This window comes from Schistocerca nitens, chromosome 3 (assembly GCF_023898315.1).
Source record: "Schistocerca nitens isolate TAMUIC-IGC-003100 chromosome 3, iqSchNite1.1, whole genome shotgun sequence".
Lineage (NCBI taxonomy): Eukaryota > Metazoa > Arthropoda > Insecta > Orthoptera > Acrididae > Schistocerca > Schistocerca nitens.
In genome coordinates this window covers 505,022,539-505,048,094 of record NC_064616.1, presented here as the reverse complement: position 1 = coordinate 505,048,094, position 25,556 = coordinate 505,022,539, and the positions used below count along the sequence as shown (strand labels likewise).

At 43.0% G+C, this 25,556-nt stretch overlaps 1 protein-coding gene across 1 annotated transcript in view; it reads right to left on the bottom strand.

The window, feature by feature from the left end:
* LOC126249302 (Down syndrome cell adhesion molecule homolog) overlaps positions 1-25,556 on the bottom strand; it is a 266,023-nt gene that overhangs the window by 235,511 nt on the left and 4,956 nt on the right. Inside the window, exon 2 of the mRNA XM_049950956.1 lies at positions 22,087-22,241. Within this exon, the coding sequence (XP_049806913.1) occupies positions 22,087-22,241 (155 nt within the window). The remainder of the gene's footprint in view (positions 1-22,086; positions 22,242-25,556) is intronic.

Genomic DNA, 25,556 nt, shown 5'->3' with positions numbered 1-25,556 from the left:
TGCATTCCATTCATCTGCTCTTCCAAGTCCTTTACTACCACTGACAGAATTACAATGTCATCGGCAAACCTCAAAGTTTTTATTTGTTCTTCCTGGATATACTCTAAATTTTTCTTTTGTTTCCTTTACTGATTGCTCAGTATACAGATTGAATAACATCGTGGATAGGCTACAACCCTATCTCACTCCCTCCTCAACCACTGCTTCCCTTTCGTGCCCCTCGACTCTTGTAAGAGTCATCTGGTTTCTGTAAAAACTGTAAATAGCCTTTCGCTCCGTGTATTTTACTGCTGCCACATTTAGAATTTGAAAGAGAGTGTTCCAGCCAACATTCTGAAAAGCCTTCTCTTACTCTACAAATGCAATACAGGTAGGTTTGTCTTTCCTTAACCAACTTTTTATGAGAAATCGTAGGGTCAGTATTGCCTCGCTTGTTCCTACATTTCTCCGGAATCCAAACTCATCTTCTCCGAGATCACCAGTTTTTTCCATTCTTCGGTAAAGGATTCGTGTTAGTATTTTGCAACCGTGACTTATTAAACTGATGGTTCGGTAATTTTCACACCTGTCAGCAGATGCTGTCTTTAGGATTGGGATTATTATATTCTTCTTGAAGTCTGAGGGTATTTCGCCTGTCTCATATATCTTGCTCATCAGACAGAAGAGTTTTGTCATGGCTGGCTCTCCCAAAGCTATCAGTAACTCTAACAGAATGCTGTCTACTCACGGGCCTTGATTCGACTTAAGTCTGTCTTTCACTGCTTTGTCAAATTATTCACGCAGTATCATATCTCTCTTCTCATCTTCCTCTACGTCCTCTTCCATTTCCATAACACTGCCCTCGGATACACCTCCCTTGTATAGAAGCCGGCCGGAGTGGCCGTGCGATTCTAGGCGCTACAGTCTGGAGCCGAGCGACCGCTCCGGTCGCAGATTCGAATCCTGCCTCGGGCATGGATGTGTGTGATGTCCTTAGGTTAGTTAGGTTTAATTAGGTCTAAGTTCTAGGCGACTGATGACCTCAGAAGTTAAGTCGCATAGTGCTCAGAGCCATTTGAACCTTGTATAGACCCTCTGTACACCCCTTTCAACTTTCTGCTTTCTCTTCTTGGCATAGGACTGGTTTCCCATCTGAGATCTTGATATTCGTACATGTGTTTCTTTTTTCTCCGAAGGTCTCTTTAATTTTCTTGCAGGCAGTATGTATCTTACTCCTAGTGACATATGCTTCTACGTCTTAACATTTGTCCTCTAGCCATTCCTTCTTAGACATTTTGCACTTCCTGTTAGTTTCATATTTTAGACATTTGTATTCCCTTTCGCCCACTTCATTCATTCCATTTTTATATTTTCTCCTTTCATCGATTAAATCCAATACTTCTTGTGTTACTCAAGGATTTCTACTAGCCGTCGTCTTTTTACCGACTTGATCCTCTGTTGTCTTTACTATTTCACCTCTCAAAGCTACCTATTCTTTTTCTACTGTATTCCTTTCCCTGTTCTTGGCAATGGTTCCCTAATTCTCCTTCTGAAACCCTCTGCAACCTCTGGTTCATTCAGTTTATCCAGGTCCCATCTCCTTAAATTCCTGCTTTTTGCAGTTTTTTCAGATTCAATCTGTAGTTGATAACCAATAAATTGTGGTCAGAGTCCACATTTCATGCTTGATGTAAAATATGGTTCCTAAATTTCTGTCTAACTATTATATAATCAACCTGAAACCTTTTTGTGTCTCTAGGTCTCTTCCACGTATACAACCTTCTCTCATCATTCTTAAACCGAGTATTAGCTATGATTAAATTATGCTCTATGCAAAATTCTACCAGGCGGCTTACTCTTCTTTCCTTTTCCCCAGTCCTTATTCACCTACTACTTTTCCTTCTCTTACTTTTCCTATTATCGAATTCCAGTCCTCCATGACTTAAATTTTCAGCTCCCTTAATTATCTGAATAATTTCTTTTATCTCATCATACATTTCCTCAATCTCCTCCTCATCTGCAGAGCTAGTTGGCATATAAACTTGTGCTACTGGGGTGGGTGTGGGATTCGTGTCTATCTTGGCTACAATAATGCATTCACTATGCTGTTGATAGTAGCTTATCCGCGTTCCTATTTTTTTTTACTCATTGTTAAAATGATTCCTGCATTACCCCTATTTGATTTTGTATTTGTAGCCTTGTATTCACCTGACCAGAAGTCCTATTCCTCCCACCACCGAACTTCATTAATGTCCACTATATGTAGCTTTAACCTGTCCATTTCCCTTTTTAAGTTTTCTAACCTACCTGCCCGATTAAGGGACCTCACTTTCCACGGTCCGATCTGTAGAACGCCAGTTTTGTTTCTCTTGACAGCGAAGTCCTCCTGAGTGGTCCCCGCCCGGAGATCCGAATGGGGACTAGATTACCTTCGGAATATTTTACCCAAGAGGATGACATCGTCATATAACCATACAGTAGAGCTGCATGCCCTGGGGGAAAACTACGGCTGTAGTTTCCCCTTGCTTTCAGCCGTTCGCAGTACCAACACAGCAAGGCTGTTTTGGTTTATGTTACAAGGCCAGATCAGTCAACCATCCAGAGTGTTGCTCCTTTAATTACTGAAATGGTTGCTGCCCCTCTTCAGGAACCATGCGTCTGGCCGCTCAACAGATAGCCCTCCGTTGTGGCTTTACCTACGGTACGGCTGTCTGTATCGCTCAGGCTCGTAAGCCTTGCCACCAACGGCAAGGTCCATGGTTCATGAAGGGAAAAAAACGACTAGAAAAGTATAATTATATCTGTGATTTTAATTACATTCTTCGCGTGCAGCTGCAACATGTCTGTCAGCTAAATACAATGACCTCTGTGTTTCAGAGTAATTGCCTTGAAGTGTTCCTAGCTGATGTGGCAAATTTATGCTGCTCGAAATGCTACATCCTCTATATAAATAATATTCAACTGCTCGTTTTGCGGTGAATGCGTATTCTTTTGCGCCCCCAGCACTCTGATTCAGCTGTTTCCTAAACCATTAGTCGATATCTAAGTATAGCTAAAACTCAAACTCATCTGGGTTGAAGCTAGAGTGCAATACTATACAGTTAGTGTGTGAGAATTTTGTCAGTAACCATCTGTTGTAGGAAGAAATCAATATCAGAATACAGGGTGTATCAAAAAGAATCATCCGATTTAAGAAAAATCATAACTATTATGTTATTTGAGACATGTGTGTGTGTGTGTGTGTGTGTGTGTGTGAATAATGCAATATTGAAAAAAGCAAACTCTCGAGTTTTACATGGTTCCCGCTAGTTAGCATCACTGTGCGCCCACTTCAGCTCTAGTGAAAATGGCGTCGAGACAACAGAGAGCGTTTTGTGTTCTACGTTTTGCGCAGTGCGTGTCAGTAATAACTGTTCAGAGTGTCTTTCCTACTAGGTAAGGTGCGGATCCTCCTACAGCACAGAGCGTTAGACGATGGCAAGAGCAGTTCCGAGAAACAGGTTGTTTGTGCAAAAGCAAAGCGCCGGGCCGTCACCGAGTGTCTGACATAGACGGCGAACGTATCCGTCAAATCTCACAAGGAGTCCGCAGAAATCCGCTCACTGTGCAGCTCGACAGCTCAATATGCTCCCGATGTCGGTCTGGTGTGTGTTGTGTCGACGTTTGCACATGGAACCATACAAAATTCAGCTACTGCAACCTCTTCGTGAAGGTGAATAACAACAACGGGTGGAGTTCTGTAATTTCGTTCTTCGCAAGATTGAGGATGACAGTTTTCTTCCACGCTTAGTGTTTAGTGATGATGCAACATTCCATTTAAATGGAAAGGTGAACCGTCATAATGTGAGAATATGGGGTACGGAACAACCTCATGAAATTGTACATGGGAGGGACTCTCCAAAATTTAATGTGTTTTGTGCAGTTTCACGGGAATAGGTGTATTATCCATTTGTCTTAGCCGAGAACACTGTTACAGGAAGCACACATCTCGATGTGCTTGAGAACTCTCTCTTCCCACAGTTGGAGACTGATTCGAACCATTTTGTTTACCAAAAGGATGGGGCTCCATCACACTGACATCTGGAAGTGCAGGAATTTTTAAATCAAAGGATTAATGAACGATGGTTCGGTAGCACTGGTCCAAATGATTCAGCCTTACATTATGGCCTCCAAGTTCACTGGACCTGACTGTATGTGATTATTTCTTGTGGGGGTTTATTAAAGACTCTGCTTATGGGCCTCCGTTACCACCAACAATTAATGAACTGAGATATCGCATAACAGCAGCTGTGGAAGCTGCAACTCAAGACATGCTCGCTGCAGTGTGGGAACAATTTGAATGCCGCATTGACATACGCCATGCATCTCAAGGGGGTCATTTTGAACACCTATGGAAAGGTACGAAAAAATTTTTTTTGAGTTTCTCGTTTATCAAAAAACAAAAATCATTGTATATGTATATAAGTTTCAGAAATATAGACATGCCAAATCGGATGATTCTTTTGGATACACCCTGTATATGACTCATGCAAGCCTTAATTTGTTACTAAACTTACGAAATTTTATGTTGTGCTTTCCTACACAGGGAGTGACACTGCTGGCTCGTTTGAACTATGCAGCTAACTCCTTTTTATAATGACAGTAACTCAAGCATCTCTCACATATTTCAACTGGGTGTTGAGTAGTAGTAACGCTATTACGTTCTAACCTTGAAATACTTTTATGTAACAGAACAGGTACGTTTCTGAGGTTTCGACTTGCAAAATTAAATGTTTTACATGTTTCCAGTAGTTATGACGTTTTGTAATGTCTAATGGTACCTTTCAAACCGTTTATTTGCTTACTACAACCATGCAATATTGCTGTACACACTAACACAGATATTTGGTTGTTTTTGTGAAATATGTGTACATGTTACAATCTAGCAGGAAAATGAATGTTAAAGCATTGTCATAAAGAAGATAGTTGGACCCACAGTGTATACTGTCGTCTGCAGAACATAAACGATCTTCAATGGACCATTTGAAACAATAAATATCGAAACAACAACTACGATGATATATTTGTGTGCCGTCACGTTTGTTAATTTTCTGTAAATTCTCTAATGAAATCCTTTTGTTGACAGCGGCCGGTCGGTACCGTTGGGCCAAACTTAAACGGACGTAAAATATCCAAGGTTGGCGACCTTTTACAGATGCTAGAAATTTAGCGCGGACTTCAATGCGAGATGCTTATAATAGTTTCCACAACAAAACGTTGTCTCGCATCCTGGCAGAGAATTCAAATAGATTTTGGTCATATGTGAAGTGTTCTAGCAACAAGACACAATCAATGCTTTCTCTGCACGATAGCAATGGAGAAACTTTAGGAGGAAATGCGGCCAAAGCAGAGTTACTAAACAGAGCCTTCCAAAATTCCTTCGCCAAAGAAGACGAAATAAATATTCCAGAATTAGAATCAAGAACAGCTACCAACATGAGTAACGTACAAGTAGATATCCTCTGAGTACTGAAGCAACTTAAATCACTTGGCAAATGCAAGTCTCCCTATCCAGATTGTATACCAGCTAGGTTCCTTTCATAGTATATTGATGCAATAGCTCCATATTTAACGATCACATACGCCCGTTCGTTCGACGAAATATCTGTACCCAAAGACTGGAAAGTTGCACAGGTCACACCAATATTCAAGAAAGGTAGTAGGAGTAATCCACTAAATTACAGACAAATATCATTAACTTCGATATGCAGCAGGATTTTGGAACATATATTGTGTTCGAATATTATGAATTACCTTCAAGAAAACTGTCTATGGACACACAGTCAACACGGATTTAGAAAGCATCGTTCTTGTGGAACACAACTAGCTCTTTACTCGCACGAACTGTTGAGTGCTGTTGACAAGGGGTTTCAAAATGATTGCGTATTTCTAGATTTCCAGAAGGCTTTTGAGAACTTACCACACTAGCGGCTTGTAGTGGAATTGCGTGGTTGTGGAACATCGTCTCAGTTATGTGACTGGAAAAAATGGTTCAAATGGCTCTGAGCACTATGGGACTCAACTGCTGTGGTCATCAGTCCCCTAGAACTTAGAACTACTTAAACCTAACTAACCTAAGGACATCACACACATCCATGCCCGAGGCAGGATTCGAACCTGCGACCGTAGCAGTCGCACGGTTCCGTATGTGACTGGATTCGTGATTTCCAGTCGGACAGGTCACAGTTCGCAGTAATTGACGGAAAGTCACTGGGTAAAGCAGAAGTTATTTCTGGTGTTCCCCAAGGTAGTATTATAGACCCTTTGCTGTTTCTTGTCTATACAAACGATTTGGGAGACAATATCAGCCGAATCTGTCCGCCCTCTTTCATAATACTGCTGCACTGTGTGGGACCCTTGCCGGATAGGACTGACGGAGTACATCGAAAAAGTTCAAAGAAGGACAGCACGTTTTGTATTATCGCCAAACAGGGGAGAGAGTGTCACCGAAATAATACAGGATTTGGGGTAGACATCATTAAAACAAAGACGTTTTCCCTTGCGGTGGAATCTTCTCTCGAAATTTCAATCAGTCAGCTTCTCCTCCTAATGCGAAATCATTTTGTTGACGCCGACCTACATAGGGAGAAATGATAACCATAATAAAATAAGGGAAATGAGAGCTCGCACAGAAAGATATAGGTGTTCGTTTGTTCTACGCGATATACGAGATTGGAATAATAGAGAATTGTGAAGGTGGTCAATGAACTCTCTGCCAGGTACTTAAACGTAGTTTGCAGAGTATCTATGTAGAAGTAATTAACTGATTAGGTATTTAATTAGGGTTTAAAATCTCTTCAGTATTGCTCAATAAATGGCAGCACAGTTGAAACACAAACTTGTCTATTACCAACGCAAGAGTATGCAACTTCTGGAGTTCCCCCAAGGACCATGAGGTTTCCCATTTCAAATGGTTCAAATGGCTCTGAGCACTATGGGACTTAACATCTGTGGTCATCTACCCTAGAACTTAGAACTACTTAAACCTAACTAACCTAAGGACATCACACACATCCATGCCCGAGGCAGGATTCGAACCTGCGACCGTAGCAGTCGCGCGGTTCCGGACTGAGCGCCTGAACCGCTAGACCACCGCGGCCGGCGGTTTCCCATTTATCTACAACACTAGGATATGAGTTTCCGCTTCACTATCACATCAGAAACAATGGACCTAGGGATGTTTAGGAGTTTGGAAATCTCGCATACAGACGTATGACACAAGCGACACCCAGTCAGCTGACCACGTTCGAAGTCCGTGAGTTCCGCGGAGCGTCCCATTCTGCTCTCTCATGATGTCTAATGACTACTGAGATCGCTGATATGGAGTACGTGGTAGCAGGTGGCAGCACAATGCACCTAATATGAAAAACGTTGTTTTATGCTGTGTTCGGATACTTTTGATCACATAGTGTATCTAGATCCTCTGACACCGCTTAGCTCTATTGTGGAAGAGTTCTTACACTGTCCTAAATTATACGGAGTTTCTATAAAGTTAGGTAAGGTATATGCATCTGTCACACTTCTACCATTTGAGTAGCGATAATAATTTCTTTGCCCAGACGATGCCACTATGATACCCTGTGCAGCTGTTCCTAAAAGAATCTTGAGAGATACTGCTTCTTATAGCACTGCATGAAACCTTTCTATAGTTGCTAGAATGTATGCACGTTCTTAACACACGCGTTTGTTTCCCTCCTCTCTTACAGCGATGTTTTTCAGCACATACATTTTTTGTTTTTCATATGTTATCGGTTTTTATTTCCGTCTGTTGCGTATATCTTGGATGTTTGGAGTATATGCGAAACTTTGGCAGCAGGAGTTGATCCGTATTCTGTGTTATGTACATGTGAGAAAGTAAAAAATGGGCATCGTCTTTGTTACATGGTCATGGAGCGAGATTTTGTATGAAATCAATAAGCATAAAGCTATGTTTAAGGTAGCTTAAGTCAGCACACTCATATACTATACCATAACTAACATTACAATGCACTATACTTCCACCATAATCCGTGTGTTTTAATGTAGGCAATGGCAATGAGTATTGTGTGTTTACAGATGATTTCTGAGTAGACATTTTGTGGAAAAATAAGAAGTGATCTCGTAGGCAGTTTGTAGAGATTGTGGCTGGCTAGAGGAATCCAAGTGATTTTCGGATGCTAAAGGAAGGAAGTTACACCCGGTAGGGTGACGCATATACATTTACACACAGAACATTAAGACATTTGGTCACGAATGGTGGATAAGAGATATCCCCAAAAGGCATTAAATGATCTTCAAGCACATGTGTTCCAGCAGCGGTAGGAATAAAATGATAGTAATAATGACGGTAATAATCGAATTATCCGGTAACTTCACCCTTCACAGTGGATTTTCTCGAACTAAGAAATTTGCTCAATTTGGGAAAATTCAAAATGTCTTTACTTCGAGCCTATGATGCCTAGAAGAGCCTTTACATCCTGCTGACATGAGAACAGCATAATCTCCGCGTCCGAAGATTGCTTCTACTTAACCATTTAATAGAATCGCATTTTTTCCACCGTGACTAATTTTGTAAGCTAAGCGCATCATCCGTTTCAGCACACTCTTGAGGCTGGGAAATGTTGCCACAATGGTCTGGTGGAACGAATTATCACAGGTGCAATGCGTGGGTTCAGGCATTTACTTTTAAGAGGCAGAAACAGATTTATTTTACCTCTGGTAACCTCAAGAGAAAGACTTTATAATCCATAATCCGCATTAAACATCACGTTCCTTCATTACCAACTGGGCAGAACGGGTTTACGTTGGGAAATGACATAGCGGAAGTCATGGCAAACAGAAATACAGTCGCCAGTAAACTTACTTACATTAGAAAATTTTATATTATTTGATGAACCGATAGCCATTTAAAGGAACAGGGCTCTTATTTTACTTGTACTTGATTGAACTAGAGACCTTGAAAAATTTGGTGCTGGACTGTGATTCGAATTCGTATCTCCTCTTTCGAGGATCTGAATCTCTCGGAACAGTATAGTTCAATCATTTCGTTCCTTTTCCCAAGACTGCAATTTTCTCTAGGTCTCCTCCAAAGGATCCAGTACAAAAATATTCATAATTTCATTTCAAGCCCTATCAAGTGCACACCCACCTGCTAATGAAAATTAACGTGCATTTTTAATGTCTGTTCATGAGTTGCCAACAATCGCAATAGGTGTTGTTATTTCTGGTCAAACACGCACACATCTTTAAATGCATGCACACTTTGTTACTTCAGAATGGAGGTATATCAGACATCCTTCGTGGTTAGCTAACATGGACGAAAGGGACTTGATAGGAGTCCCAGTTTATTACAAAAATCGTCGTCTTTTATTTTCAAGTGTAGATTTGGTTACTGGTATTGGCAAAAATTTCGGTAATTCGTGACTCTTCATGGCTAGTCATCAATATGATGTGATTTGATTAGATTACATTAGATTAATTCTTGTTCCATATATCATGAATACGACATTTCGTAATGATGTGGAACGTGTCATTTTAAATGAAAGATTTATTTACATACCATGATTCAATTTCTTTACAACAATTTTCTACACACACTCTCTCTCTCTCTCATTCTTTTTTATTTCTCTCTCTCTGTCTCTATTACACACACACACACACACACACACACACACACACACACACACATACACATTCTTTTTTATTTTTATTTGTTTGTTGTGCTCGACTATCGGCGACGCACGAAAACGCCTGTGAATGAGTTTCTTAGTTTTGAGTACACTAACAAAAGAAATATAAAAACAACTATGAGAGTTACTGATTTATGATGCTTAGTGTGCAGTCAATTCTGAGTGTTATTAGTAACTACGCTCCAGTCCCTAAACCTAGTTACAGAAATGCGAATCAGACGCATTACGTATTCCAGGCCGCAGCAGCTGCGAATTCGAGACACCAGCTACGGTCACTTCCCAGCCCGCTGTAGGATCACATCGGTTTGTCTTCTTCCTGCTGGTACTGTAAATGAGATTTGGCAACGTATGTTTGGCAACTCTGTGATCGACGAGTTACTTCCTGGTGTGCACGGAATTAAGCCTCAAAGTTCACTTGATTTTACCTGTCATTTCCATTGAATAATCTGATTTGTTATCGCTTGAGGTGTAACAAAAGATTGTAAACTTACGGTTTTCAGCCCAGGAAAATCGTTGCAGGTGGAAATCGCAACTAATCTCATCCTTTAAATAGCGGTTTACGCGTTCTAGCATCTATTGGCCTCTTAAGAATAACCTACGCCACATACCTCTTCGCCAGCTGTGTGGTAACGTGTTGAACTGTGAAAAAATTCCTTTTATGGTTCGCAGTTCCAGTCGCACTGACTGCAACGTTTTTATCCATTCTGTGAAAGAGCTACAAGCAGTCAGATCAAACATCAATAAGGAAATAGCAAGAAAATACTTTCGGCTCATAGTGCAATGGTGAAAAACTTACAATGCTGCACAACAGGTAACGCCTCTTTCCGCTGCTGACAAGCAAAAATTTGGGTTTCTAGAAATACATAACTTTATTTATGAAATGTCACATTTGCATACCTCTTGAGTATGACACAGCATACCACTTAAACACAGACACAATCAAAATCTAAGTGAGTAGTATTTTACTAATTCGTTTCGATAGAGGCACGCTTGTGTACAGATACTCAGTTTTATTAAAACAGGCTTACGTCGTACGGTTATCGTGGGTAGTTTTATTTCATTTCTTATAATACAGTGCACGATTTTCGTAAGGTTTCCTTTAGTGTTGTTGAAATAATAGTAAACATGAGAGCGAAATTAATCATGAACGAAATATGCGAATTCTCTGATGTTATCTATAACAGTCTATCAATGAACATGCAGTTTATTGATTACATGCATGTAGAAAACTTGTTCTGAGTTAAAGTTGTCAAACAATGTTTGAAGAAGAATAAACTGCCACTACCACAAGACAGCTAATGTGAGAAAATACTTTTCTAACGTATTTGGGCACGATGTGCTCTCCCCATACACAACACAAAAGCTTCGAGATGCATCTGCTTCCTGGCTGTCTATTAAACCTTAAAAGAACATAATGTCACAGAAGTTAGCCCTTTTTCCACATGCGACTATTTTGGGTTGAGAAGTGAAGGGAATTATGTTCAAAGTTCCATGAGATTGGTAACTACAGCAGACAGCAGAATTGCGATTTAAAAAAATTTAGCAGTAAATGTATTCGAACTCGCGACATCTTATCTACGGTGCACGACACCATTACGCTACTACCTGACGCATAGCTACAAGGGCTCCAGAGCTGAAGAACAATCCCTCCAGAACTTCTGCATCCCACAGCGCTGCGCGATAATGCAAATGGCTGGGTCTAGACTTCTGAGAGAAACAGTTACGGCTTTTCTTTTGCGCTGCACGACGTTTTCTACAAACAGATAGCGCAATAGCATAGCTCAAGTGGAAAGGAACACTTCCTATTTAAATTTCTGCATCCTACACTGTTGGCAGTTCTGTGTAGGTGGCAGTTACGTGATTTTATTTCGGTGATTACAAAATAGAGTCGAATGTATGCACTGGGTAGCCGAGGCAGCTAGTTCATGGTGATTCGGTCAACCAAGTAAATGAATTTACTGAACATGCTGCAATTTACTACAGGGAGCCTGTGTGTCAGAATTTTCATCCAGTGTGGCGCAACGGTCTTACGATAGAAAAATGAGTCAAAGAAATGAGGTTTTGGTGGTCTGTTGGACTGATGATAGGTTATTATACCTATGGTCTGGGTTCGATACCGACTTCTGTCAATAATTTTAGATAGGGAGAGAAAGATTCCATTCTCTTCTGGCTATACCGAATGAAGAAGATATAATGGCAGTGTGGTCTGAAATTCACATTAAAGATGATATTCCTTCGATGCCAAATAGACGTTAGGTTGAACCACAATAAAGTCTGGAGTGGCGACATGTAGAAACTCTATCACCAGTAACCTTTCTTATACTAGTCATTTATTTCTAGTGACGAAACAAAAGCTATGTAGGGTCACAGGACACTTATTCCATCTTTTATCTGAGCTTCTGTATGTCGATAAAATTGGTTCTGAACTGAGAATGCAACTCAGACCGCCCTTAACACGGAATTTGATCCCTTCGTGACAATACAGCTCGGCGACAATTTGTTGTTTGTTCAAAACTGCAGATTCCTCAACATCTCCACATATTATGCGTGAATGGGTTCGAATCCTGGCCCGGCACTAAAGATTTCATTATGTATTATCAAGCTCTAGCATGAGAACACCTATCTGCTGGTGGATAATAATTTTGATTTTTAATGTATTTTCATTCGTTGTCAACACTAACGATATCTGACGTTTCAGACTCCCAGTGGGACACAGAACTATTTGCGAGATCACTGTAAGTTCAAGATGTTATTCCGAGCTGCTGGTGGAGAAAAATTCGGTAGCTGACGTCTCTTTGTGTGTAGTCAACAACTATATGTGTGGGGCTCTATACACTGTGAGCACTCAACTCTTCGTCATATTATTTCTAGTTCAAACATGCTCACATGTCGCTGCTGGTGCAACAAAACCATATTTAACGTTCGTTTTCTCTAGAATATAACAGCGATAGGTGCTGGGTTGGAGTCCTGGGAAGGAAAAAATTAATGTTTCGTCTCGTAATTTCAGTTAAAACATCTACCTACTGCCGAGAAAATCCGATATGTCACAGTTGGTTGTGCTTCGATATCAGTCCGATTAGGTTCTGGGTTCGGATCCCTGTCCAACACAAGGCTTCACCTCACGGAATTTCAAGTAAGTTACTTGTGAAGAAGCAATATTTAACATCTCTCGTAGTTCGTTAACAGGGACAAGAGATGCTGGGTAGGAATTCGCGTCTGTTAAAAATATTTGCGTTATGTAATTTAAAGTTGATATTTGCTAACTGATACTGTCTAAAATCGAGGAATATCACTCTCTGTATGCCTAATTAGGAACGACTGTTAGTTTGCGTCAGTCACGAAATCTTTGCTTAGTCTGCCTGACCTGGGTTTGAATCCTTATGCAGAACGAGACGGTTCGTCGTGTCATTTGAAGTTCATACATATTCTCAACTAGCTGCTCGTTAATAACTTAAATTTTTAATGTCATTTTGTGTTAAATAATAAGTACTGTATGTTACTTTGAAGTGGAAATCATGAATACGACGAACTTACTACGTGCATTACCTATCTGACGTAATAATTAGAGTGGTAACATTTCAGGTATGTCATTTATTGTAATAAATGTGAGCTTACAAGCCTTAAGGACAGTCTTGTCTGTGATAAGGTGTTCCCTGATATTTGTAACATCGTGGTATTACTTTACATGTTGAGTTACTGCGATACAGAGCTGGGATTTTAGTGGTGACTTGTTGGAACCATTTTCAATAGTCAAACGACTGTACCAAGGAGCGATTTGAGGACCTGCTAGATAGCCGCGTTATGCCGGTTGCATGCGAATCAGGCGAAATGCAATTCAGGCCGTTCGGATACTTTTGAGCATGACTGTACATAATCCTGGATGGGGCACCCCGCAGAAGGTGCGTCATTACCGTGATAACGGCGACTGGGAAACCCATATGGTGGAGAACGGCCGTAACTAACGAATGGTCAACCCTATCAAAAGCTTGAATAAAGTCCAAAGACGCAAGTGACCCAGAGAGGCGTTGTGCCTGGGTAACGGCGGTCATATCCCTGTAGCGGCATAAAGCCATGCGGATATTATTATCCCCTCCCAAAGATGCTTGGTCTGGCGACAGAAGATATCGGGCAACATTTTTAAGTCGTGCATTCAAAAGGCGAGTGAAGATTTTCATATCACTGTTAAGGAGGGTGATGGGCCGATTAACACTGATATTGTTGCCACCTTTCGGTTTATGTACAGGAATAATAATTCCTTCCATAAAGGCGTCCGGCACAGGTACTTCCGGAGACATCAGTTCCCGACAGATGGAGGTGAAGGTGGACTCTAACAAATCACGGAAGGTGCGATAAAATTCGAGGGGAAGACCGTCAGGTCCTGGGGAGCGATTGATGGTTCCTGCCCAGATCCCATCGCGGACTTCATCATCAGTCACCTCTGACATCAAGTCAATCGCCGCATCTCCAGGGATACCACCGAAGTTGAGCTGTGAGACTTCCTCGATCAACTCTGGGGAATGTGGAATTGCGTCGTAGAGCTGCTGGTAGTGGGCGTGAAGCACATTCCCTATTGCAGATTGGGTTACGTAGCGACGCCCTTCTTGGTCTGTTAGGACGTGAATCAATTTTCGGCGTCGATTGTGGCGTTCTTGGATGATATGGTACATCGACGGATGTTCATGAGGCATGCGATCAGCAGTACGAGATCGTACTATCGCCCCTTCCAAATGCCTTCGCATGAGATTGGAGATTTGGGCCTTAGCATGGTTCATCCTTGTATGGCGCTCAGGGGAGGCTCTTCCTCTAGGCGACAACATCTTTGCCATACCGGATCAAAGTTTTGCGAAGAGCAGGTTTTGCACACTGGATCCACCAGGATATGGTAGACGGATACGTGGGACGACGTCTATTACATGTGATCCAAGTGTCTTCTATTAGAAGTCGACGGTCAGGTGAATTAAGAAGTGCCGTGTTCAGTTTCCATAAACCACGTCCGTACCATACTGCCTGCCTTGTGAGAACAACATCACAGAAGTAAGCCTCATGATCTGAGAAAGCAACAGGCCAGATTTCAGCCAGTCGAGTGTGTCGAATTAGGGATCGCGAGATGTAGATGCGATCCAGTCGGCTAGAGGAGTGTGCAGTGTAGTACGTAAAGCTCAAAAGATCACCGTGAACATGTCTCCACGTGTTAACAAATTGTAGTCGCGTGACGACTGTTTCCAGAGCTGCGCATGGTGAGTGACACAGCAATTGATCGTGAGGTCACTGGGTGCAGTTGAAGTCTCCACCCATGACCCAGTCATCGTGTGGTCCCATAAAAAGGGGTGTAACTTCATTCGCGAAGAAGGCATTGCGTCCACGACGGTAGCTGGAGCCCGACGGCGCATAAACGTTGACGATGCGTACACCGAAGAGAGTAAGGGCCATACCTCTGCCGCTGGGGAGGTATAGGACATCTTCGGCAGGAAGACCTTCTCGTAAGATGATGACAACACCACTACCGGTGTCCGAAGCGGGAGAAAGATGCGCCGTGAAGCCATGTGGTGGTGAAAAATCGGCGACATGCACTTCCTGAAAAAGCGCAATATCTATGTCCGCATCATAAATCATATCGCGGAGCAGCGCTAGTTTATGGGGCGCACGAATGGTCGCGAGGTTAATCGATAATTATGGTGTTGGAGTCCCACAGGCACAGGTGGGGCTCCTTCTTCAGGAGCGAGAGGTCGTCGATCTTGCCGGTCCGCTGAAGAGGCTGCTATTGCGGAGAGTTTGCGGGCGCGGTCGCAACCGATGGGGGTGCCCTCATCAGCACCGTCCACCCCAGTCCCTTCGATCTCCACGTCGTCTGCCCAGGAGACTCATACTGCGGTAGGACATCGGCTGTGCACATCATCCACGTGGAGAGGAGACGTAGTTTTCGGCTCAGCGGATAGGCTCTCTTCAACGTCGACCTGTGGGGGCGACGGCGCCAGTAAGGAGGGGGGTTCGTTGCCAGTGGTCGCCTGTGGCGGGTCGTTCGCATCAGACTTTTGGTCATCAAAGCGGTTCGTCGTCCATCTTCGGGTCTGCATCCCTGGTATCCATCTGTAGAACGGATTCATCAGGGGGTGTACGGCTACGTTTCTTTCTCTTTCGTGGCGACTCTTGTTTCCGAACATGTCGTTCAGAGTTCGATTGCGGGTCGCTTTCGTCTGACTCCGGACCAGTCTGAAGGAAAGCAGAAGCAGGTACCACTCCCGGATCAACGTCCATCTCAGTAGCATTTTCAGTCACCGTGCTGCGAAGATTCGGCAGGTCAGGATCTGACTTCTGTGACACCTCAGAAGGAATCTCAGTAGCGGTTGCATCTACCTGATCAGACGACGTCAACGGAGCAGGAAGACCCTGTGTAGAGGTGCTACCTTCCTGGGAAACCTTGGCATATGTGACAGGGATCTGAGTGATCACCGCTGGGGACGCTTCCTCGCCGACCGGCGTCTGGATCAGGCGGCGTCGCATGCAGGCGGATCTGACGTGGCCTTCCTATCCACAACCCGCACATGTTCGGGGTTGGCCGTCGTACATGACAATGGCTCACACCCCGCCATTTGTCAGGTATATGTTTTTTCAGTTCAATTTTGACCTGACGCACACTATTAAGAACATGGTAGGTCGTGAAGGTTTGCCATTTTTCCTCTACGTAACCGATGACGTTACCGTATGGTTGTAACGCAGAGACAACTTCGTCCTTCGGCACTTCAAAAGGTAGTTCAAACACCCTAATCGTGCGTTGACCGTACTCTGTGAGTTCAAGTGTTCAGTCTCCTGGGCAGACGACGTGGAGATCGAAGGGAATGGGGTGGACGGTGCTCCGACGTGGCCATCAGAGTATTTGAACTTAAGTCCATTGACATGTCGGCGAATAACATCTTCACACGCCTCGGTGTTTGTCATTTTAATATAAACGACACTACTCGTGATCGAAAAATGGATTCCGAGAACGTGGTTAGGATCTAAACGAACTTCATAACGTAGGAACGTTTCAACTTCATGTGCACGTGGTCGCGCATGTTCAGCTGGGAAGCAAACTTTAAGGGTCGCACGGCGGTAAGCGCTCGACATGTTGTTCACGGTGGACGGACACAAGCCTTAAATCTACGACGCGGAAGTAAACAACGCCGGCAGCGGAGCACTGGCCGGCACGCGGGGCCGTCCGCACGCTGCCACGGCTGAGAGCCGACTGAGCTGTTGGGTAGCTGTGTCAAAATCTATTTTTCAGTTTACATAGGTTGTGTGATTTGTATCTTTATTTTACAGTACAGCACTTTATAATGACCTGAGCACAAAAGTGCCGTAATATATAAATGTAATCATAGTATCAATTCAAGCAAACATTTCCTCATTTATAAAGTTCTGTCAGACTGTGAAAGATCTACCGTACGAAGTTAAGTAATTACATGAAACGATAACAGTGAAATTCTTTCTGAAATGCTGAACCTGCACCGCGTGGAATATTTCTTAACATATAATAATTTGTGGCAGACTGGTATTCGAAACTGGATATCCTACTTACAGATTCCATTGACGTTACTGCTGTCATGTGACGATGATGTGCTGCAGTGTCAGTTGTTTCTATCTGATGGACTAAAACGCCGGCCAGAGTGGCCGTGCGGTTCTAGGTGCTACAGTCTGGAACCGCGCGACCGCTACTGTCTCAGGTTTGAATCCTGCCTCAGGCAAAAATGTGTGTGATGTCCTTAAGTTAGTTAGGTTTAAGTAGTTCTAAGTCCTAGGCGACTGATGACCTCAGAAGTTAAGTCCCATACGCTCAGAGGCATTTGAACCATTTTTTGACTTTAAAACAAAGATTACCTATTTACCGCTTCGAAGGGCAATCTGAAAATTATTTTCACGCTTTTATAGGTTCACTCTCCGAACGATGGAATATTCTGATAGAATAATGCTAGGTCCCACAGGTCAAATCGGTTTAGTGATTTTCCCTATGAATTTCATATAACTGCTTAATTCCGGGATAATTTTTACAAACCAAACAGAGCGTTTACAAGAGCGAGATGGCACAGCGTTTAAGGTATTTGAGTCGTATTCGGAAATAGTAGCAGTGAGACCATGTCTACTCATTTTGTTTTAGGTTTTTCGTCATTTTCCTGAAATCTAAAGGAGAGTGACAAGATGAGTTATACACAGACCCAGAAGATTATTTCTTGCCTCATAGTTCTCCAATTCGTTCTTAACCTTCGTCTCTAATGACCCCAGGGTCAGAAGGATAAAAAAAGCCAAACATACTTCTTTCGTATTTCTATGGTGGCGTCTTTTTGTGCCTGATGTCCTCCTGCAGCTATCAGTACTTTCGGTCTGCGCCTCTACTGAGTTAAATCAGCGGACATTCGGGGGCTAGAGAGAGTCCTGCACAAAGTTAAAGTACTTTACGGGTGATAAGTCGGACCAATCTACAAGGTGGCTGAGAACGCTATCGACAAACTTTCAGAAGTGGTCCAGGAATGTATGTTGAGTGGTTTGACGCAAGGAACCCGTAACTACATCTACATCTACATCTACATTTATACTCCGCAAGCCACCCAACGGTGTGTGGCGGAGGGCACTTTACGTGCCACTGTCATTACCTCCCTTTCCTGTTCCAGTCACGTATGGTTCGCGGGAAGAACGACTGTCTGAAAGCCTCCGTGCGCGCTCTAATCTCTCTAATTTTACATTCGTGATCTCCTCGGGAGGTATAAGTAGGGGGAAGCAATATATTTGATACCTCATCCAGAAACGCACCCTCTCGAAACCTGGCTAGCAAGCTACACCGCGATGCAGAGCGCCTCTCTTGCAGAGTCTGCCACTTGAGTGTATTAAATATCTCCGTAACGCTATCACGGTTACCAAATAACCCTGTGACGAAACGCGCCGCTCTTCTTTGGATCTTCTCTATCTCCTCCGTCAACCCTATCTGGTACGGATCCCACACTGATGAGCAATACTCAAGTATAGGTCGAACGAGTGTTTTGTAAGCCACCTCCTTTGTTGCTGGACTACATTTTCTAAGCACTCTCCCAATGAATCTCAACCTGGTACCCGCCTTACCAACAATTAATTTTATATGATCATTCCACTTCAAATCGTTCCGCACGCATACTCCCAGATATTTTACAGAAGTAACTGCTACCAGTGTTTGTTCCGCTATCATATAATCATACAATAAAGGATCCTTCTTTCTATGTATTCGCAATACATTACATTTGTCTATGTTAAGGGACAGTTGCCACTCCCTGCACCAAGTGCCTATCCGCTGCAGATCTTCCTGCATTTCGCTACAATTTTCTAACGCTGCAACTTCTCTGTATACTACAGCATCATACGCGAAAAGCCGCATGGAACTTCCGACACTATCTACTAGGTCATTTATATATATTGTGAAAAGCAATGGTCCCATAACACTCCCCTGTGGCACGCCAGAGGTTACTTTAACGTCTGTAGACGTCTCTCCATTGATAACAACATGCTGTGTTCTGTTTGCTAAAAACTCTTCAATCCAGCCACACAGCTGGTCTGATATTCCGTAGGCTCTTACTTTGTTTATCAGGCGACACTGCGGAACTGTATCGAACGCCTTCCGGAAGTCAAGAAAAATAGCATCTACCTGGGAGCCGGTATCTAATATTTTCTGGGTCTCGTGAACAAATAAAGCGAGTTGGGTCTCACACGATCGCTGTTTACGGAATCCATGTTGATTCCTACAGAGTAGATTCTGGGTTTCCAAAAACGACATGATACTCGAGCAAAAAACATGTTCTAAAATTCTACAACAGATCGACGTCAGAGATATAGGTCTATAGTTTTGCGCATCTGCTCGACGACCCTTCTTGAAGACTGGGACTACCTGTGCTCTTTTCCAATCATTTGGAACCCTCCGTTTCTCTAGAGACTTGCGGTACACGGCTGTTAGAAGGGGGGCAAGTTCTTTCGCGTACTCTGTGTAGAGTCGCATTGGTATCCCGTCAGGTCCAGTGGACTTTCCTCTGTTGAGTGATTCCAGTTGCTTTTCTATTCCTTGGACATTTATTTCGATGTCAGCCATTTTTTAGTTTGTGCGAGGATTTAGAGAAGGAACTGCAGTGCAGTCTTCCTCTGTGAAACAGCTTTGGAAAAAGGTGTTTAGTATTTCAGCTTTACGCGTGTCATCCTCTGTTTCAATGCCATCATCATCCCGGAGTGCCTGGATATGCTGTTTCGAGCCACTTACTGATTTAACGTAAGACCAGAACTTCCTAGGATTTTCTGTCAAGTCGGTACATAGAATTTTACTTTCGAATTCACTGAACGCTTCACGCATAGCCCTCCTTACGCTAACTTTGACATCGTTTAGCTTCTGTTTGTCTGAGAGGTTTTGGCTGCGTTTAAACTTGGAGTGAAGCTCTCTTTGCTTTCGCAGTAGTTTCCTAACTTTGTTGTTGTACCACGGTGGGTTTTTCCTGTCCCTCACAGTTTTACTCGGCACGTACCTGTCTAAAACGCATTTTACGATTGCCTTGAACTTTTTTCATAAACACTCAACATTGTCAGTGTCGGAACAGAAATTTTCGTTTTGATCTGTTAGGTAGTCTGAAATCTGCCTACTATTACTCTTGCTAAAGAGATAAACCTTCCTCCCTTTTTTTATATTCCTATTAACTTCCATATTCAGGGATGCTGAAACGGCCTTATGATCACTGATTCCCTGTTCTGCACATACAGAGGCGAAAAGTTCGGGTATGTTGGTTATCAGTAGGTCCAAGATGTTATCTCCACGAGTCGGTTCTCTGTTTAATTGCTCGAGGTAATTTTCGGATAGTGCACTCAGTATAATGTCACTCGATGCTCTGTCCCTACCACCCGTCCTAAACATCTGAGTGTCCCAGTCTATATTTGGTAAATTCAAATTCCACCTAAGACTATAACATGCTGAGAAAATTTATGTGAAATGTATTCCAAATTTTCTGGATTTTCAATCCAGCCACACAGCTGGTCTGATATTCCGTAGGCTCTTACTTTGTTTCTCAGGCGACAGTGCGGAACTGTATCGAACGCCTTCCGGAAGTCAAGAAAAATAGCATCTACCTGGGAGCCTTTACAATGTAACTGCTTTTTCCGGAAAACTAGGACGAAACATTTCTTAAAATCTCCTTGATATTTACGAGAAGTGTTTCCTGAGTGTTACCACGTGAAATTCATGCCATTATCCGTCGCCAAAGTCCTTAGGGTGACAGATGCTATAGCATTGTTGGCCATTGAACAAAATACGATCTCACCGAATATAGGGCCACATTTATGTTTAGATTCAGGACTTACTTGCAGACAGAACTAAACACTTTTCTCATGTTTGAACATAATCGACACATTGAAAGGTAATTTCTGTTGTACCCCAAGGAAGTGTGATGGGGACATTACTGTCCGCTGAGGATGTAGGTGCCATTAAGAAGGTAGTGACGAAAGAAGACAGTAAAGAATTGCAGGAAGACCTGAAGAGGATCGTTGATAGCTTCAAGGACTGGCTGTTGACCCGCCCGTACTGCGAACAGATAGGCAAAGAAATCAACTACTGTTTGATTTCACTGTTGACGACAAATCAATGGAAACAGTAAATCACGTAGGATTAACCACTCGGAGTGAACTAACGTGTAATGGACGAATAAAAAGAAAGAAATTTAGGAGGATCAGGTGACCGACAGAGAATCTTCAGAAAATTTAGTTGCTCCACGAAAGAAGTGCTTTGAAAAACATATTCTTGGCTGAGTCTAAAGTATTACCATTACCTCGTTGGATAAGTAGCAGAGGTATGGGGCATTCAACGAAGAGCGGCGCGTTTCGTCACGGGGCAGTTTACTAGGCGCTAGAGCGTTAAGAGATGCTCAGTAAACACCAGTGGCTGTGTTTTAAGGGAGACGTTGTGGAGACTTACTATTGAAATGCCGAGAGAATATGTTTCGAGAAAAGTCGTACAACTTGTTACTTCCTTTCATATATTTCTTGTGAAATGACCACAAAGAGAAAAATCATCAGAAATCAGAGCTAATACGGAGGTTAACCTACAGCCATTATTGTCACGTATCATTCACGAATGGAACAGGGAAGGGGTAAAATAGAAGTACCCATCACCATACAAGATGGTGTGCAGAGCATAGATGCAGATGTAGAAAAAAATAATTTTGTGCCTGACAGATACCAGTGGCTAGCCAGTGTTTCCAACGGGCAAGCAATGACGCTTGACAAGGTTCTCCACGTACCTACAAAACAGCCCACTCGGCGATCACGCGGAGCTAGAGAAGGAACGACCCTTGGTTCGCGGCCGACCCCTACCAGTCGAATCACTGAAACATTTATGGAGGTATAGTTAGAGTTACGCAGCGCAGAAACCAACCTGCAGGCGCTGCTCGTCGGAGCTGAGCGGCGCGCCGTCACGCTGCCAGGAGAGCGTGGGCAGCGGCGAGCCGGCGGCCTCGCACTGCGCCGACCAGGCGGCGCCCGGCCGCAGCGTGCCACCTGCGAATGTCGCCACCAGCACCGGCGCCACGTCTGCAACACACCACAGGTCGGAGCCCGTTTCATTTCTCACTGATGCAAGGAGCTTGTTTGTTTGTTGACTTGTCTATCGTTTTCAGCCATTTATAAGGATGTACAATTTTACTAATATTTCTTTATCCATACACACACTGACGCAAAAAAAACGTCACACCAAAAGTAAATTAATGTAGAGTAATGAAATTGGGCGAATACATTTATCTACGTAACATATTTATGTGATTAACATTACAAGAATACAGGCTAATGTAAGGGCGAAATAAGCCAATGCAAATGTAAAATGCTCTCACCGCCACTAAATGCAAGCTTGCAAACATCCTTACATTGTGTATTACAGGTGCCAAGTGTGTGTTTATGGGACTGAGTTCCATGCTTGCTACATTCATCGGTCAATACAAGGACGATTAATGCTGCTTCTGGATGACGCTGGGGTAGTCGTCCGATGATGTCCCACATGTGCTTCATCGAAGACAGATCTGCCGATCAAGAAGGCGATGGCAAACTGTCGTCACTCTGAAGAGTATGTTGGGTGACGACAATGGATTGAGGGCGAGCTTCATCCGGTTGGGAAATACTCCCTGGAATGCTGTTCATCTGGTCGAATCACCAGATTGACGGACAGTTTTTGTGGCCAGGGTGCTTGGAATAACCACGAGAGTGCTCCTGCTGTCATAAGAAATCCAACCCCAGATCATAACTCCAGGTGTGTCCAGTTCCAAGAAAAAATTAAATAGGCAGTAGTTGTCAGATCAAATGAAAGTGGACTGCGCCAAGAGGCGCAAGCCCTGACGCCAAAGGAAGCTTTCCAGTATACGTAAGTGGTAACATCGTGTGGAAACCTATAAGAGAAATCGAACATTAAAGAGTTTACGTGTCGAAGGAGCCAGCAGATGGAAATATCCCAAACGGCTATTATAGAAGGTCAGCCTCGACTTAGAACGGCATGGTTCGAATGGCTCTAAGCACTATGGGACTTAACATCTGAGGTCATCAGTCCCCTAGACTTAGAACTACTTAAACCTAACTAACCTAAAGACATCACACACATCCATGCCCGAGGCAGGATTTGAACCTGCGACCGTAGCAGCAGCGCGGTTCCGGACTGAAGCGCCTAGAACCTCTCGGCCACAGCGGCCTGCTTAGAACGGCATATAAGCAAGAGATTCTGAGAGAGGATTCAGGGAGAGCAGTAGTGGTCGCTTTGAGGAGCCATCGTGTAGCTACGCCAGGCAGCAGCAGAAGGATGCAGAAGTAATATTCTCAGCGAGAAGTCGGTGATCAGATCTGGTGACACGCACATCAGCAGCAAGATAAGTAATCATTATCTGTTCTGGGGAATAGCTTTGAACATAGACGATCTCTCTTTGTCTCAAGGAATAGATAGCAGTTGTAGTTTCGTAATTAACAAGAATAATTTACGGAATAGTAATTGTCTCTAGTAAGCTTAGGAGAGTGGCCTGTTGATAAGAATAAATTGAGTCTGACATTTATTAAACAAGGGGTTAGGAACTGGTACCTCTTTTATAAGTTATCAAAGAGATAATAAATAAATTACTTAAATAAACACTGAACTCTTCAGCATACCCATCCTGCCATTAATCCTAACAGATTACCACTGCAACCAATAACCACAGTTCTACCTCGGAGAGCTTTCTCCCTCTCATCTCCGACAACAAAGGTTGACACCCCATGAACCCTCAGATTGTAGTCAACGTTCCTTCTGCACTACAAAACTGTGCTGGTACGCGACATAAAATGTATGGTGTCAGATGCGGGGTGGTTTGTCAGATATTTGATAGTTGATTAATTAGTTGGTGGGTAAGAATTGATGAATGAAGAATTAAGTGGATAGTTGAACATACGAAGCAGGAAAATAGGCAATTGCAGTAGTGTCCCAGAATCTCGCCGCAAGAAGAAGAAGCCATTTACGAACGGCAGAGCTCAAGATTCCGGAGAGCCTAGCAGACGATTCGAGCAGCGACGCCAAAACACAGCAGATCAAGAGAAGAACAAGAAGATCCAGCCAACAAAACAGGCAAGCCAACGCGACGAATTAATATTAAGGTCATTTGAACTTGTAACAGGATGACATCCTCCAGTAGCGATAATATAGGTATAAGTGCTAAGGATGCGGTAGTATTGATTCCGAAAACGTTCGATGGGAATAAGAGGGAATTGCAAGAGTTCATAGAAAACGCGAATGCTGCTTTCGAAGTAGTTAAAATCGAGGATACAGAATTACTATTTCAATATGTAAAATCTAAAATCACTGAGGATGCGAGATCAAAGTTAATAGTACGGGAGAACACAAAAAATTGGGTGGAAGTAAGAAGTGTGTTAGAAGAAAATTTTTCAGATAAAAGAACTATTGATTTTTATGCGTGAGATATGTTTAAAGCAACTTAGTATGCAGGGGAATCAATTGCGTCATGGGGTAGTAGGATAGACGAATTGTCAAAATCTTTCAAGGTTGCTGTAACTAGGGTAATGGATAGAGAACAGCAAAAAGGGGCTGTAGAATTAGTATTTGCACTAGGGCATGCATGTTTTATACAATGGTTAGCAAACGAGAGAATTCAAACTATTGTGTGCAGTAGAGGAGAAAATGTGAAGTTAGGATAGGCAGTAAAAATAGCCCAACAAGAAGCAACTTCCATTGTGTCAATGAAGGGATGGAATCAGGTGTCGAAGGGAATGAGTTGGCACAATAGCAGAAAGAAACCGATGAGACTAATGAAATGTTACCAATGTGGAAAAATAGGACATGTATCCAAACATTGTCGTAGTATTACGCAATTCAGATGGGTACCACCACCCAACAAAGCGGAAGAAGCGCGTAAATTTCAAAAACATTGTTATCACTGTGATAAACGAGGGCATATGGATGCAACATGTAAGAAGATAATTATTTGTCAAACATGTAGAAGGAGAGGACACAGGGCTAATGATTGTCGAACTCCAAGTAATAAATACTGGCATACAATGTTTAAAGATGGAGGAAACCGCGGAAGACAACAAGGAGACTGACCGTGAAATGAAGCAGGTGGCACGCAAAGCAGTGGCACGTAACCACTGTTAAATGGCCTAAAGTGCAGGTAGTAGACTGCGAGGCAGAAAATGAAATAATTACAATATACTTCAAAGAAAAAAATGGTTCAAATGGCTCTGAGCACTATGGGACTCAACTGCTGAGGTCATTAGTCCCCTAGAACTTAGAACTAGTTAAACCTAACTAACCTAAGGACATCACACACATCCACGCCCGAGGCAGGATTCGAACCTGCGACCGCAGCGGTCTCGCGGTTCCAG